This window comes from Pseudopodoces humilis, chromosome 21 (assembly GCF_049639895.1).
Source record: "Pseudopodoces humilis isolate 2021_Gansu_Grassland_sample_001 chromosome 21, ASM4963989v1, whole genome shotgun sequence".
Taxonomy (NCBI): Eukaryota; Metazoa; Chordata; class Aves; order Passeriformes; family Paridae; genus Pseudopodoces; species Pseudopodoces humilis.
In genome coordinates this window covers 1,195,280-1,210,478 of record NC_142220.1, presented here as the reverse complement: position 1 = coordinate 1,210,478, position 15,199 = coordinate 1,195,280, and the positions used below count along the sequence as shown (strand labels likewise).

Here is a 15,199-nt window from a genome sequence, read left to right as displayed (position 1 = left end):
GCCGGGAGCATCCCAGCATGACCCTGACTCCAGCTGCCCCATCCCACCCTGCAATCCCAGGCTGGGAGCACACAGCACTTGTGGGAGACTAAGGGAAGCGGGGGGGGGGCATGGAAGAGGGGGGTGGGACAGGGGATTTTTATTTACTTCCTTAATTGCTGTAATTAAAAACATGTAAAGAATCCTTTTTTAACGACTTTGCCATTATCATTAGTTGTTAGCACAGCTGCCTTATTAATTTCTCATTATCCTCCTGATTTGTCACTGCTCCTCAGGAGGTGTTTAAGGCGATGGAACTGGGGCTGTCCCGGAGACAAGGGGTGCCAGAGAGGGGCAGGTCCCTTCGGGGGACAGAGCCACCATCCCTGGCCTCGGCACTGTCATCTCCTCCTTAAATCGCAGGACATTCTCAGCGCTCCAGACGTCCCTCCTGGCATTGCCGCAGGGACTCTCCGATGTCACTGCCAGAGTCACCCCAGGGACACTCCGATGTCCCTGCCCAGGGATGCTGCAGGCTCGCACGTGCTGGCCACGAGTGGCACCAACAGCAGAGCTGTCCCCCAGCTCCGGGGGCTGTCCCCGTGCTGTCCCCACGGAGCAGGACGGTCACTTACAGGCCACCTGCACCTCGGTCTGGCGCTGCAGCAGGGCTCCCATGCGGTTGCGGACGATGCAGCGGTAGAAGCCGGCGTGGGTGCGGTCCAGCGAGGTGATCATGTACCTGCGGGAGGGGTACCAGCACTGAGGGGACATCCGTGGCACTGTCACAGCCCCGCGGAGGGGCTGCAGGTCCTGCACACCCTCCTGTGCCAGGAGCCGCTGCTGGAGGTGTGTGGTGGATGTGGATACGCAGCCGTGGATGCTCGTGCTGGCCGGGGGGACACCCCAGTGTCCCTCAGTGCCACGCAGGGACTCGCGGCCACCCGCACCGGAGCTGTTTCCGTGCACAGGGCGGTGACCGCCACCTGCCCGGGGGCTGGATGTGACCCAGCGCCACCGGCCGCTGTCTTGAGCAGTGACGCTGCTGGTGTCGCTCAGCCGGGACCTGAGAGCGGCTCCGATGAATCCCGGCTGAGCCCCCCCTTATCACCCCCGAGCCTGCTCTTATCAGCCGCCAGCGCCAGCAGCCGCTGAGGAGATAAAGGAAATCTCCACATCTCCGCTCCAGCACCCCCCGAGCATCGCCGCGCTCCCCGAGTCGGACCCTGCTGCCACCAGGCCGTGCCCACCCCTGGAGCTCGTGTTTCATCCCCCTCAAAACAGACGGGGGAGCCTCGGGGGGCCCGGCGGGCGCTGCAGCGTCGCCGTCCCCGACGAGGAGCGCTGCGAGATAAAGCAGAGAGGGAATAAATAAAGCAAGCTCAGCCCTCCTTGCCCAAAATCTAATCTTGCGTTAAAACCCGCCGCGGGCTCTTTTCGGCAGAGCTTTGTTTGTTCTTCTGAGAACTGAGCGTAAATTAAACTTTCATAAGACCTGAGGAGCGCGTTGCCCGTGCCGGGAGCGCAGCGGGGCCCCGCGCCCACCTCCCCGCACGGGAGGGGGTGACAGGGGACACCGGGCTCCCCCCTCGCCCGGGGGACATGGCGGGACCGGCACCGATCCCGCTGTGACACCCACCCAGCCGCCCACCCACTCGGGGTCACCCGTCCCCGCGGGAGGAGGGACGCTGCCCTTTGGGAACGAGTCCTTGAGTGTCACGGCTGATATTTAAAAATGCTCCCCAGAGGCTTTAAATAAGATATTTCAATTCCACGGAGCTGTCAGGAACGGCTGCAGACGCCAGGAATAATGGGCCCGCTCTCCTTGCCGTGTCCTCGTTAATAAATCACACCGTGGCTCCCGAACACACGCACGGGGATGGACGCACGGCTGGACGGACACACAGCAAGCAGAGGGACACGTGTGTCCCCAAACAGATCCGTGTCCCCTCCAGACCCTCATTCCAGGACAGGGACAATGCAAAGCCACCAGCGCTGGCACAGCCCAAGGGACCCAAACCGGGTCACGGGGAGCACCCACGGGCACGACACCTCCACCGGGAGCCTTGTCCCCAGCCCAGGACACTCCAGCAGATCCAATTAAAGGGGCCTGGTCCCCACACACGGGAGCTGGAGGAGTTATTGAAGCAGCAGCACTGCCACACACACCTCAGCAGCTGAAAATAGCCCGGAGAAAGGAAATCAATTCCCGGCGCAGCTCAGCCCGCAGTCATCAACCAAACCAGCACAGACTTTGTTCTCTCCCGCTCGCCTTCCACCGAGGCTTTTATCCAAGACCACTAGGATTCGATTTTCTCCCCCCATCACGCCTGGCTGGAAGGGGATGGGAATTGATTTCACCCCCAGTGTCACCCTCCCTGTCACCCCCTCACAGGGGATGTGCTGCGGGCGGGAGGGGTGGATGTCACCCCATGTATCCTCCCCAGTTTGTGCCACAGCTTCACGGCCAGGGGTTGCAGAGCCTTTGTTCCATGCAGGGAAGCAGCTCCTCCAGCTGGGACCGATCCCGGTGCCCCGGCCGGGTGGCTCTGTCCATCCGCCCCCGCTCCAGCCGGGACGGAGGTGAAGCTGGCGCAGCTCCTGGCACAGCCCCGCCTGCTGACTCCGCTGTTCCAGGGGTTTGTTTGGCTTCTCTGCCAAGACGGAGGTTGACAGGGCATGGTCCGTGGGGAAAAGCCCTTCCACAGCGAGCGCTGACCCGCGCTGCTCCGTCAGGAAGCGGCTGCGTCCCGCTCAGCCCCGGGGTCAGGAGGGGGCTCCGAGGCTGCAGCCCCGTGCCGGGGGAGCGGCGCGTTTGCAGCGGCAGCTTTGGCACCGGATCGGTCTGACAGATGGATGGCTGCATGCCGGGAATGACAACCTGTCCGTCCATCCATCCATCCATCCATCCATCCATCCATCCATCCATCCACCCAGGACAGGGCCCAGCTCCTCACTGTGCCATCCTCTGTTCCCATCGCTCCGGCTCAGCCCTGCCCCAGCCCCAGCCGTGCCTCTGTTTTTGTAGGGTTGCTGAGGAACGTGGGGCTGACGCTGCCGAATTATTCTTAGATTGAGGGGGTGGAGAAAGGCCGGGAAAAGCAGCAGCCAAAGGATTTGATCCATCAAATCGAAAGCCAGAAAAGTGCAGAAATCGGTGAGGTTCTTCCAACGCCGCCCAGTAACAGCAACAGCTGGATGGGATTTGGGATGGAAGCACACTGGCAGAATCCCCTTTGATTAATATCCCGCATAACGACTAATTAATTCTGGAGGGGACGTGTGTTTGAATAGTTACTGTGGGATAATGAAATGTCAAGTGAGCATTAAAACACACTTAGCAGAGGTTTAACGACTCGAAGCATCCGAGCGCGTGTCCCGGCCCCTGCTCCGGGCCAGCGCTCGATGAGGCTGCGAGCACCCCCCTGGAGCTCCATCAGCCCCGCTTAACTGGGCTATTGGATCTCAATTAGCTCCCGATTGGAACGGGAAAATCTCTGTTTGCATCCACGTGGCGGCTGCCTCTCCTCCTGCCCGGAGTGTTTCCCCTCGGCCGCGGGAGTTGTGCAGCCCCGTAAATCGCTGCCTCAATTGGCCCTGCCAGAACAATGAGATGTTTAATAATTAATGCCCGTGTATTAATTAACCAGCCTCCTTCCTGCGGAGCGGGAACGGAGGGAGCCTCGATCTGTGTTGCGGCATCCGGAGGGTTTTGGTGCATTGCTGAGCACGGCCTTGGCCAGCTCCCAGCCCCGGGGGCATCTCCCTGTCCCCTCCTGAGCCTCTCCATGATCCCAGCAAGGACATTCCCCCCGCTGCCACCCCAGCCCCGCTGTGCCCACGGCTGCTCAGGCCAACAATCCAGCGTCCCCCCCGATCCCAAACAAGGCACAGGGACAGGCTGGAGCCTCCCCAGCACAAGTTTTTCCCAGGAAAAGCCACGCCACACTGCCCGCGCTCCTCATCCCGTGGTGATGCCAAAGGTGACGCAGGCCAGGCTGGAGCCACCAGAACCAGGAACGCCCTGCTGGATCCAACCCTTCCAATGTTCTTCTGCTCCCATTAATTAACTGGTCGCATGGTAATTAGTTCCCCACGGCAGAGGGATGGGCTTCACACTTGGGCTGGCAACCAGAGCAGGGATGGGTTCCCAGTGAGCAGCAGCACGGGCTGAGATTCCAGCAGGAATCCGGGGGTGATCCATCCTGTTTGCCTCAGGTCTGGGATTTTCAGAGGCTCCCGGCTCTGTATTTTACATAATTTGGGGACCAGCTCCGGGCATTAAACATTTGGGATCCTTGCTAGGCCATAAAGTCACACCAGGGTCCAGTTGTGTTCCTGGGACACCCCAAAACAGCCCAGTGACGAGCAGAGGTTGAAAGATCCCCAAATCTGCCCCAAATCTCGGTGAGCCCATGCAGAAAGGCTCCTGGAAGGAGATGGAGATGGATCAGAGACACCACGTGCTGGAAAACCCACCCCAGGGCTGGCATGGGGTGGCACGGGGAGGCTCAGCTGTGCCAGCCCGGCTTGGCAGAGGGGAGCTGGGGCAAAGCCAGCTGGAGCTGGAGATGGAATTACACTTTTCCAAGCTCCAGCAAAGCTGATCTGGGCTCTTGAGAGGAGGTGGGAAATCCTTCAGTAGCTGCTGGACTCCTGCACCAGCTGTGGAGGCCATGAGGAGAAACACGAGGGCTGATTTAGGAGCCAGAAGATGCATCCCTATGGATGGGAGTCTGTCCAGAGGTAATCTATGTGTAAGGTAATTTCCGAAGGCAGCAGGACTCGATGCAGCCCTTAATAGGACAATCTCATGTGATAAATTACCAGACCCAACTAATCTGCATGTTAAATTTCTTGTATGAGAAATAAATATCCTCAATTCACCAGAGAAGCGCTTTCCTTCCGAGGATTTCATTAAAGACATCGAGCTGCCTGATTTGCATGTTATGATTCCTCATACGAGGAGAGCCCAGCACCGGAGAGATCCCAGAGGGAAAACCAGAGCTGGGCCTGGACAGCCGAGTGTGTGGTGTCAGTGACACCCCAGGGACACCCCAGGGGCACGCCAGGGACACCTCAGGGACACCTCAGGGACAGAAGGATGGCACTGTGGGCTCCCCAAAGAGGGGATTCCATGGGAATCCTGCACCCCATGCCAGTGGCAGGGAATGGAGGGAGCAAGGAGAGGGGAAGGCAGATCCCCGATCCCATTCCATCCACCAGGGATGCTCCTGGGATCACAGACAGAGCCAGGCTGATCCCTGACCCCCCTCAGTCCCCAGGGATGCTCCCAAGGGAGGATGTCTCCACACACACAGAGCCAGGCTGCTGCTCAATCCCTCGGGATCCCGCTCAATCCCCTGGGATGCTCCTGAGGGAAGAGAGCTCTGCATGCACGTGGATCCAAGCTGGGATGCTCCCAGGGACGCTCCGGGGAGATGGGTCCATGATCACGCACCGAGCCAGGTTTCCGATCCCCCCCAGCCCCCAGGGATGGCTCCGGGGAGGGGATGATTCCACAAGCGCACAGCCCCAGGCTGCTCCCCGCTCCCTCCGGAGTCCCTCAGCACACCCAATCCCCCGGGAAGCTCCTCAGGGATGCTCCGGAGGGATCAGCTCCCCCGGAGGCACCGCCGTGGTCCTGCCCGGCTCGGGACGAGGCTCAAGCCGAGCCCGTTGCCCACTGGCCCTTGGCAAGCTCCGAGAGCCGCTCCGGTGGCGGCGGCAGCGCTGCGGGAAGGAAAGGGCTGTCGCCATGGAAACGCTGCCAAACTGGGAGTGCGGCTCTTTCCCTGGAAACGCGGCGTGAGCTCCTCCGACCACCGGCGAGGCGGCTGGAGGGGAGCAGGGGGATAGCGAGCCGAGCCCACCGCCCCCCAAAACGGGGCAAACGCACAAGGGCCACCGCAGCCGGCGGTGCCGGAGGGATTCCCTGCTCAGGACAGGACGTGAGGAGCAGCGGTGAGGATGGAATGCTTGGAGACACAGCCCTGGTGAAGCCACTAAACCTGGCTGGGGACCGCCAGGCGAGGCCACCGGGCCTTGCTGGGAACCACGAGGCGATGTCACCGAGCCCGGCCAGTCCCGGGACACAGCCCCCCGCAGCACATTGTCCTCTCCAGAGCCTCCCTCATGGCACAGCCGGGCTCTGGGGAACGTCCTCCTGTCCCTGGGCCGGGGGACACACGGCAGCACCGAGCTGGGAGGGACTGGTGCCCCCCAGAGGGACTGGTGCCCCCCAAACCCCTCACCCACGGCGCCGACGCGCCCAGAGCCATCCCCGGCCCCACATGGCCAAGAACATCCCCGAGCCTCCCCGGCCAGCAGCACCAGCCCTCCCCTCTCCGAGGATTACTCTGTTTCTAAACTCGTTAACTTTTAATTACAACCTTCCCACTGCCTGAGCGGGCTGGCTCGGCGCCACCGACAGCTCTATTAAAATTTAATTTCTGCCCATCATAACTAATTTTGGTCCTTCGCCTTCTCACCAGCAGCCTCCAGTGCCAAGCAAGACAGCCAAAGCCTCATCTCCACACTCCAAATCCCCACGGAGCCGCGGGCAGAGCCAAGGGACGCTGGCAGGTTCCGGGGGGAGCCCAGCAGGGATTTGCACGGCGGCTTCTCTGCTCCCTTGGCTGCGCTGGGTTTGTTTGGGCTTTCCCCACGTGTTTGTTTGTTTGGTTTCTCGCTTCCTTCCTTAATCCTTTCTGCCTGGATGCTGGAACTGGGGGCTCCGGGGGAGGGGAGTCACCTTGGAGCAGGGGTGCAGGGGTGAAGGGATACAGGGATGCAGAGGTGAAGGGATGCAGGGATGCTGGGATGCAGGGATGAAGTGATGCAGGGATGCAGGGATGCTGGGATGAAGGGATGCAGGGATGCAGGGATGCTGGGATGCAGGGATGCTGGGATGCAGGGATGAAGTGATGCAGGGATGCAGGGATGCTGGGATGAAGGGATGCAGGGATGCAGGGATGCTGGGATGCAGGGATGCTGGGATGCTGGGATGTAGGGATGCTGGGATGCAGGGATGCAGGGATGCTGGGATGCAGGGATGCTGGGATGCAGGGATGCAGGGATGCAGAGGTGAAGGGATGCTGGGATGCAGGGATGAAGGGATGCAGGGATGCAGGGATGCTGGGATGCAGGGATGCAGGGATGCTGGGATGCAGGGATGCAGGGATGCTGGGATGCAGGGATGCTGGGATGCTGGGATGCAGGGATGCTGGGATGCAGGGATGCAGGGATGAAGGGATGCTGGGATGCTGGGATGCTGGGATGCAGGGATGCTGGGATGCAGGGATGCAGGGATGCTGGGATGCAGGGATGCAGGGATGAAGGGATGCTGGGATGCTGGGATGTAGGGATGCAGGGATGCAGGGATGCTGGGATGCAGGGATGTGGAGCTGTCGGGCATCCCCGAGCACAGACACTGCTGCTGGACCCTTTCCTACTGAAGGGTCAACAGAGGCACGGGTCAAACACAGGAGAAATCCAGGAAAAGGAGTCAGAATCCCCATGCTGGGTTTGGAGGTGACCCCCAGGCGCCCCAAGGCACTCCCAGTACACAGCAGAGTCCAGGATCAGCATCCTGAGCCCTTTCTCCTGCCTGGGAAAGAGATGCACTCCTGGCAGGAGCGAGCTGGGGGAACTCTGGGGCTCCACAGGTCTCTGAACTTCCACACCGTGCCAAGGGTGTCCCACAGGGCCCACAGCCAGGGCCTCAGGGCACTGCAGAGCTGCAGCCATCACAGCTCAGGAGGGGACAGTCCCCAGGGTCCCCAAGGAAGGCCGGGGCTCCAGGATCCCAGCACAGCACACGACATCACCGAGCCGCTCTCTCTGCGTTCCCGGCATCCCGGAGCAGCCCCGCGTTGCTACAGCAACACGAAGCCTTTGGATTCGATGCCTGGAAAGGGGGAACGGCTTGTCTCGACCTGAATTATTGATTAAAACAGAGAGGATGACACACGCACACACACACACACTCAGAGGTGACAACAAGAGGTGCCCGCCTTGATTTAAAGGCCATCTCTGAGGGGCTGGAGTCGTGCTGTGCCAGGATCAGTTGGCACTCGGGGCTGGATCTGGGCACTCTCCCACCATCCAGCCTTGCCCCTTCCCTGCCCGACCGTTCCCAGGGAGCCAGGGGCGGGCTGTGATCCTCAGCCTGGTGTTAAGGTGTTAATCCGCTTGTGCAAACACCTCGTCCCCGGTGTTGACCCGCTTCAGCTCCCCCCGTTTGCTCTTCAAACAGAGCCGGCAGCTCTGGGGCTGCCAAGCGCTGCCTCTGCCGCCTCCCAGGATCCAGCCCTGGCACTGGGACCGGCGTGACGGGAGGGATTTGCCAGGGATGCTCGGGAAGGCTCAGAATCCCAGAGTCACTGAGGCTGGAAGAGAACTCCAAGGTCATCGTGTCCAAGCTGTGCCCAACCCCAGAGCTCTGAGCGCCACCTCCAGTTTTCCTTGGACACCTCCAGGGATGGGGACTCCAAACCTCCCTGGGCAGCCCCTTTCCCCTGCCTGGCCGCCCTTTCCAGACTCACCGGTATTCCAGGGAGAACTTGGTGAGCTCCCGGCTGTTGTGCAGCCACTTGAACTCGAGGGGCCAGCTGCCCTCGGCCATGCAGGTCAGCACCAGCCTGTTCCCCTCCAGGTGCACCTGGCTCCGCACCGGCTCCGTCTTGAAGTACGGGGAGACATCGTCTGTGGAGAGAGGAGGGAGCGGGATCAGGGCCCCCATCCTGCCAGCCCCACTGAACACTCAGCGCCACCGCCCAAACAAAATGATCTTTAAGGTCCCTTTCAACCCAAAGTGTTCCATGATTCCATCAGCATCACCCCATGGCCACCTCACCATCCCCTGCCCCAGCCAAACCACCCAGCCCCCCTCCCTGTCCCTTGTCCCTCCCTGAGCCATTCCAGCAGCCCCTCCACGAGGGCTCAGCCCGCTGCAGGTTTATCTAAGCTGCTTCTTTGCTTTATTCCCGGCTCCCTTTGTAGCATCTCCGAGCTTTTAACTCGGGGGGTGAAGGGGTGGAGGGGCTGCGAGCGGAGCGAGGCAGAACCACTTACTCCTCTCCTGTTTTATTTGCTAAGTAAAACTATAAATCGAACCACACAGCTCCATTTTCTGCTTAACAAATGGAAGCCCTTTTACTTCAAAGGCACATTCATATTCCCCAGCAGCTTTCAAGTGCACGTTCAATCACAGCTCTGGTTTTTTCTTTGGAGTAGGGCTTTGCTTTCTTGTCTGCTCGAGCTGAATTGGTGCAGTGGATCCCGAGGCAGTGCCCACCACCCTGGCGGTGTGACAGGAGTTTGTGGGAGCTCAGAGACACCCCCAGAGCTGCACTGGGGGTGCCTCTGCTCTGTCCTGGCTCCTGCACAGCCAGGTGGAAATGTCCAGCAGATTTACACCCTCCTGCCTGGCAAAGGAGCTCCTGTGCAGGCCGGGTTTGCCCTGGCGCTGGATGCCAGGAGAGTCATTAGGAAGGGAAGGAGCAGCTTGTGGCTCGGTAATTTAATCTTCCTCTCCGACCTTCAGCAGTGCCGGCTGGAAGGGGCAGCCCTCACTCATCCCGGTGTTCCTGCCTCAGATCCGGGATGGATCCGGACATTGGGACATCAGGGCGTGGCAGCCCAGCGTGTCCCGGGGGGCCACGGGGGCAGCTTGGTGCCCCGGCTGTGAGGTTTGGCACCAGCCCCACCCATGGGCACGGTGTTCCCGGGGCTGGGGAGCTCACAGCAGCCCTGCAGCACTCGGAGTGGGAGCCCCAGGAGTGGGGACACAGGTGCCCCAGGAGAGGGGACACGGGAGCCCCAGGAGTGGGGACACAGGAGCCCCAGGGCTCACGGGAACATCCCAATGAGGGATCTGTGTCACCCGTGCACGGCGGTGGCCACACGTGTCCCCACCAGAGCTTGACTCTCCAGGCCGGGGTTTCGCCCACGCCACCCTGGAGACTTTGGGATTACGGCAGTGCCCAGATGGGGACGTGGCACAGCCAGATGGCAGCTCGGGATCCAAACACCTCCCGCATGAAATCGCTAAATGAGCCGTGCACCACGCTGGGGTCCGCTGGGCGCGACGCAGCAGTGGGGAGGATCCAAGCACGGCACAACGGGCTGATCCCCAGGGAATGCTGGTCCCCAGGGAATGCTGATCCCTCAGGAGCACCAGGCTGTGCTGCCAGCGTACAGCCGAGCACTCCGATGGCACAGTGGGACTGAGAACTGGCGTGCCCAGTGCTCCCCCTGCACCCAGCCAGCACCCAGTGCCTGGGAGGCATTTGGAAAGCGCTTGGGAAACTTGGGGAGCGTTTGGGGAGCATTTGGGAGGCGTTTGGGGAGCATTTAGGGAGTGTTTGGGGAGCGTTTGGAAGCATTTGGGAAGCGTTTGGAAAGCGTTTGGGAGGCATTTGGGGAGTGTTTGGGGAGCGTTTGGGAAGCTTTGGGAGGCATTTGGGAGCGTTTGGGGAGCGTTTGGAAAGCGTTTGGAAGCATTTGGGAAGCGTTTGGAAAGCGTTTGGGAGGTATTTGGGGAGTGTTTGGGGAGCGTTTGGGAAGCTTTGGGAGAGTTTGGGGAGCATTTGGGGAGTGTTTGGGAAGCGGGGTGCTGCCTGCGCACCTTCCCCTGGGCCCACCCGCCGTTTGCATCCATCCTAATTTGATTTTAAGCAGCTAAGGCTCATCACGCTTTGAAGCGCCCAAGCCATCTGTTCTGCATTAAGGGGTGAAAAACGGCGCAGAGCAGGAGAGGCGGCTCCTAATTCCACATGGATCGTTCCGTGCTGATCCTCCCGCGAAGGTCACAGCGGCCGCCCCGCGCCCCCCGTGCCCCCTGAAAGGCCAAGCCGCCCCAACCACGGCAGGGCACAGCAGGGATGGGGGTCCTGGGGGTCCCCTGTGAGGGGTGACGGTGGCACTGAGTCCGAGTGGAATCCTCCTTATCCTCCCAGGAGCCTCTCCAAGGAGCCCAACCCAGTGCCAGGGGTGGCTGAAGGAGAGGAGGGATCGGGGAGGGGAACGTGGTTCGTTAATCCCGAGGATTCCAGAGAGGCCTCCAGGGACAAGTCCGGGTGTTCCTGGTGTTCCCAGGGGATGCCCCACACCAGCTCTTTGGAGGGGAGGAGAGTGGGGGGCCCCAATGCTGAACAGCACAGCCCCCTCACCCCCAGCACTTTCTGCCGCCCCCCGGCCTCAGTTTCCCTCTCCAGCTGCACCAGCCATCCCAGCTCTGCTCCCTGGGGACAGCTGCGCTCTCCCACCATCCCTGACAGGCCCTGGCAGCACCAAATCCAATTCCACGGAGCTCCCATGGGTGGGAGCTGCCAGTCCCCGGGCCCAGGGAGAGGGTTCCCGGTGGATGCCAGCCTGGTCCCCCCACGAACGAAGGGTCATTACCGCTCATTCCGCCTCTCCCCCATCTGTTGTGACTGTTTACACTCCACTTGCTAATTAGAGGCTAATTAGTTGGTGCAGAAATTCATCACTTTCCAAACACAGTCGGCAGCGAGGGGCGTCTCCGGGAACATCTGCACATCTGCCGGCGGCACGGGACACCGCGGAGCTCCTGTGCCACCCGCTGCCACTCCGGGCGGTGTCACCAGTGTCCCCTCCACAAGCGAAAGTGCCACCAAGCCCCTCTGTCCCCACCTGCCCTCACCGCTGATCCCGGGGCTGAGCTGAGCTGCCGGATGCGATTCCAAAGGCTGCGAAAAGGGAAGGGGGACAGCGACAGGGACGGTCCCTGCCGGTGACAACCTAATGCCAGGCCCTGGCACGGCACTAATCCCGCCTAATGGGATCAGGATCTTGGCCGCGGCACTTTAGTTACATCAGGGCCGGCGGGGCATTAGAGCCGGAGCGGGCTCGGATGTAGGGCAGGGCTCCCCAAAGAGCCCTAATGGATCCTAATTCCCGGCCCTAATGGGCGAGCTGGGAACTAAGCTCCCCTCTCCCCGGCTCCAAATCCCTCTTGATGGGAAGGGACGGGCAGTTTTAAGCCTGGAGGAATCCCGGAATGGCTGCCAAGGGCACGGCTGTGCCTGGCAGCTGCTGGCAGGGGGTGGGGGGGACGCAGGGGCAGCCCCCTCCTTTTCCCTTCGCTCTCAGAGGCGAGGTGGGGATGAGGGCACGAGATCCAAGCCCACAGCGGAACTGGGGACACCAGGGGACAGCCGGGTCCTGCCTGGCACCGCCGTCCAGGGGACAGCACGGTGCCCATCCCTGCTTGTGCTCAGCACGGTGCCACCTCCCCTTAGGGACAGGAGTGACTCCATCCCTGCCCAGCTCAGCCACCGGCAGCCCAGCTCCTGCTGATTACCGGGATTCAGGAACGCCAAGGGACAGGGATCTGGGGGATGTCCTGAACCCAGCCCAGCTTCAGGTACCAGACAGAGCCCAACCAGCGCCAGGGACCTCGGGGAAAGCAACTCCATCCTCTTCCTCCTTCCCAACAACCCCTCTTTGGCCCCACCAGGACGCGGCTGGTGCAGCTCTGGGAAGCGCCCACACCCCGCCTGGACCACAGAGAGGGGACACAGCCATGTCCCTTCTCCCCCCACAGCCTCCCAGGGCTCCCCCATCCCATCCCCACCCAAAACGGAGGCTGCAAAGGACGATGCCAGCCCGGGAAGGAAGATGCCAACCCTCCAGGAGCGGTGGCACGGCCGCCTGGCACTGCTCCCACCCCGGCCCCCCCAGCACGGGGAGATGGAGCTAAATCTCCTCGGCATCAGACTCTCGCTGGCTCCGCAGCACGAAGAGATTAAAAAACAATAAAGAGAAAGCGAAACACTCTGCTATAATTACCAGCCTTTAGCCGCCAGCGGAGGCAGGAGGGAGGGAGGCAAGGAAAAAGGGGGAAAAAGAAACAGAGGAGAAGAAGAAATCCACTAAAATTTTAATAGGAACCACTGCATTTAATTTAACGACACATTTTTTCAATTACCAGAATAATTGTTTTATTCATAAAACGAGTTTCAATAAGAGGGTAATTTTCCTTTGTTTTTATTATTCATTTGTGGAACATATTCACGGTGCGGTTCCCCAGAGCTGCCTCCCCACATCTGGGCAGGGGGGGAAAAAACAAGCAGGGTCCCCCAGAAACAGCACCCAGGGGTGTCCCTGAGCGCCCCGGTGGGGTCACAGCCTCAGCTGTGGAGAGGCGGCCCCAGGGGACCCATCCTGGCCATCCGAGGGGTGATGGGGACACGGTGGCCCTGGGGACAGGTGAATCCCTGCCCGAGCAGCTCGGCCAAGTCCCACTCCCGGCTTTGTGGGATGCCAGGTGGGGAAGCATCAATTTTTTTCAGTGGACGCAGGTAAAGCCAGCAGGTCAATTCAGTGGCAGCCGTGTCCCCAAGGGCACGGAGCCACCGCCATGTCCCCGGGGGCTCGGAGCGCTGCCCCAGCTGCTCCCGGTGTCCCCAGGTGAGGCCCTGTCGCGGTCCCCGGTGGCGGGAGGCAGGTGCGGGGGGATTAGCGGCTCTCCCCGCCGCTGCCGGAGCCATTAGCATTCCTGAGACACGGCTCCATCCCCTTAATAAAAAGCAAACACGAAATTGAAATGCAGAGCACTGCCGGCACCTGGGGAGCCGCGGAGCGCGACGCTGCTGCCAGGAGGGCACCGAGGGGCAAGGCTCGGGCTGGGGGTGCCAAGGATGAAGCCAAGAATGAGTCAGAGTGGTTTGGGAACCTCGGCTGAGTCCTGCTCGCCCTCCTCCCACCGCCTGGGCAGGTGCAGAGCAGCGTGAGCCGCACCCTGCAGCCTCCCAGGGGGTCCCATAGCGGTGGCAGCGGGGCAAGACGGCTCCGTCCTCCTCGTGCCATCAGCACCACGGCCAAAGTCACAGAGTCACCGAATCCCGGAGTGGTTTGGGTTGGGGATGTCCTCAGAATCCATCCGGTCCCACCCCATCCATGGGCAGGGACACCTCCCACTGTCCCAGGCTGCTCCAAGCCCCAGTGTCCAGCCTGGCACTGCCAGGGATCCAGGGACAGCCACAGCTGCTCTGGGCACCTGTGCCAGGGCCTGCCCACCCTCACACTAAATAATTTCTTCCATGGGATCCATCCCAGCACTGGCCCTCGGTCCTGATCCCAGCAGAGCTGGCCCTGGAGCAATGCAGGGACACCCAGCTGGCTCTGGAGCAGTGCAGGGACACCCAGCTGGCCCTGAAGGAGCACAGGGACACCCAGCTGGCCCTGGAGCTGCAGGGACACCCAGCTGGCCCTCGCTGTCCCCCCAGGCTGGGTTGGTGCCACAGGGCAGCCCCTCTGCCCACACGGAGCGGTGCCAAAGGCACCCGGCACAGTCCCACCCATCTCATCCCCAGGGATCAGCCCGGCTGCCCCGCACACCCCCACCCACGGCGTGTCTTTTGATGCGGTTTTTTTTGCCCTTTTTACTGAGAAAAAGACTTATAATTGCAGATGTGACCATTAATCCTCCCAACTTACTTTGTTCCCTTCCTTCCCTGTTTTCCCCTCCCTCCCTTCTCCCCCAGCTGAGACCAAGAGCTTTAAAACTCTCCTTCTGGCTATTAATTAAAAGCAACCTCTCCACTGCCGTGAGTGTACTTGCCATAAATTAATAGCAGCCTTCTTAATCAAATCTTATCTCCTCTGCAAGCGCCCGGCGCGCTGGGCCGGCTTGGTATCCCAGCTTGCCCAGCCGTGAAATGCAATTCCCAATGCTCCAGTGGCCTTGGCAGCTCTGCTCCGTCCCCTCCTCCCCGGCTCCTGTACCTGTGCGGGCCCGGAGTCCCCACCTGGGCCGGGAGGGAGGAGAGGGGCCCGGCCACCCTGCGCGGAGGTGGCTCCCGGAGGACACGCTCCATTTCTCAGCCATTTACCGCGTTTATCCGCAGCCCCTGCGGACGGCACTCGCCTTCCTGAATTATTTAGGAGGGGTTCTGAGCTCCGAGGTGGCGAGAGCCGTGGTGGGAAGTCCTCCTGCCGGAGCTGGGGGTGTGGGAAGGCAGCGGGGCCGTGGCGCGGCTTTTTGGGGGTCAATCCCCGGAGCGGTGAGCTCGCGGTGCTCCGGTTTCCGCAGAACATTGGAGAGCGCCATCCCTCCGGTCCCCCATCCCCGTCCCACCAGGTTTTCCTTCTCCCCAGCCCTTCCTCTGAGGTGTCGGCTCCCGAATCCCTCAGAATTCCCAGAGAGCAGAGACAGGGCCACGGACACGGTGCCCCGCAGTTTCTGGGGCTG

General features: G+C 61.3%; 1 protein-coding gene across 1 annotated transcript in view; it reads right to left on the bottom strand.

The window, feature by feature from the left end:
* Window positions 1-15,199, bottom strand: part of SDK2 (sidekick cell adhesion molecule 2) — a 45,111-nt gene that overhangs the window by 18,375 nt on the left and 11,537 nt on the right. Inside the window, exons 2-3 of the mRNA XM_088065306.1 lie at window positions 8,526-8,685; window positions 615-721 (exon numbers count right to left, since the gene is read on the bottom strand). Coding sequence (XP_087921432.1) covers window positions 615-721; window positions 8,526-8,685 — 267 coding nt within the window. The remainder of the gene's footprint in view (window positions 1-614; window positions 722-8,525; window positions 8,686-15,199) is intronic.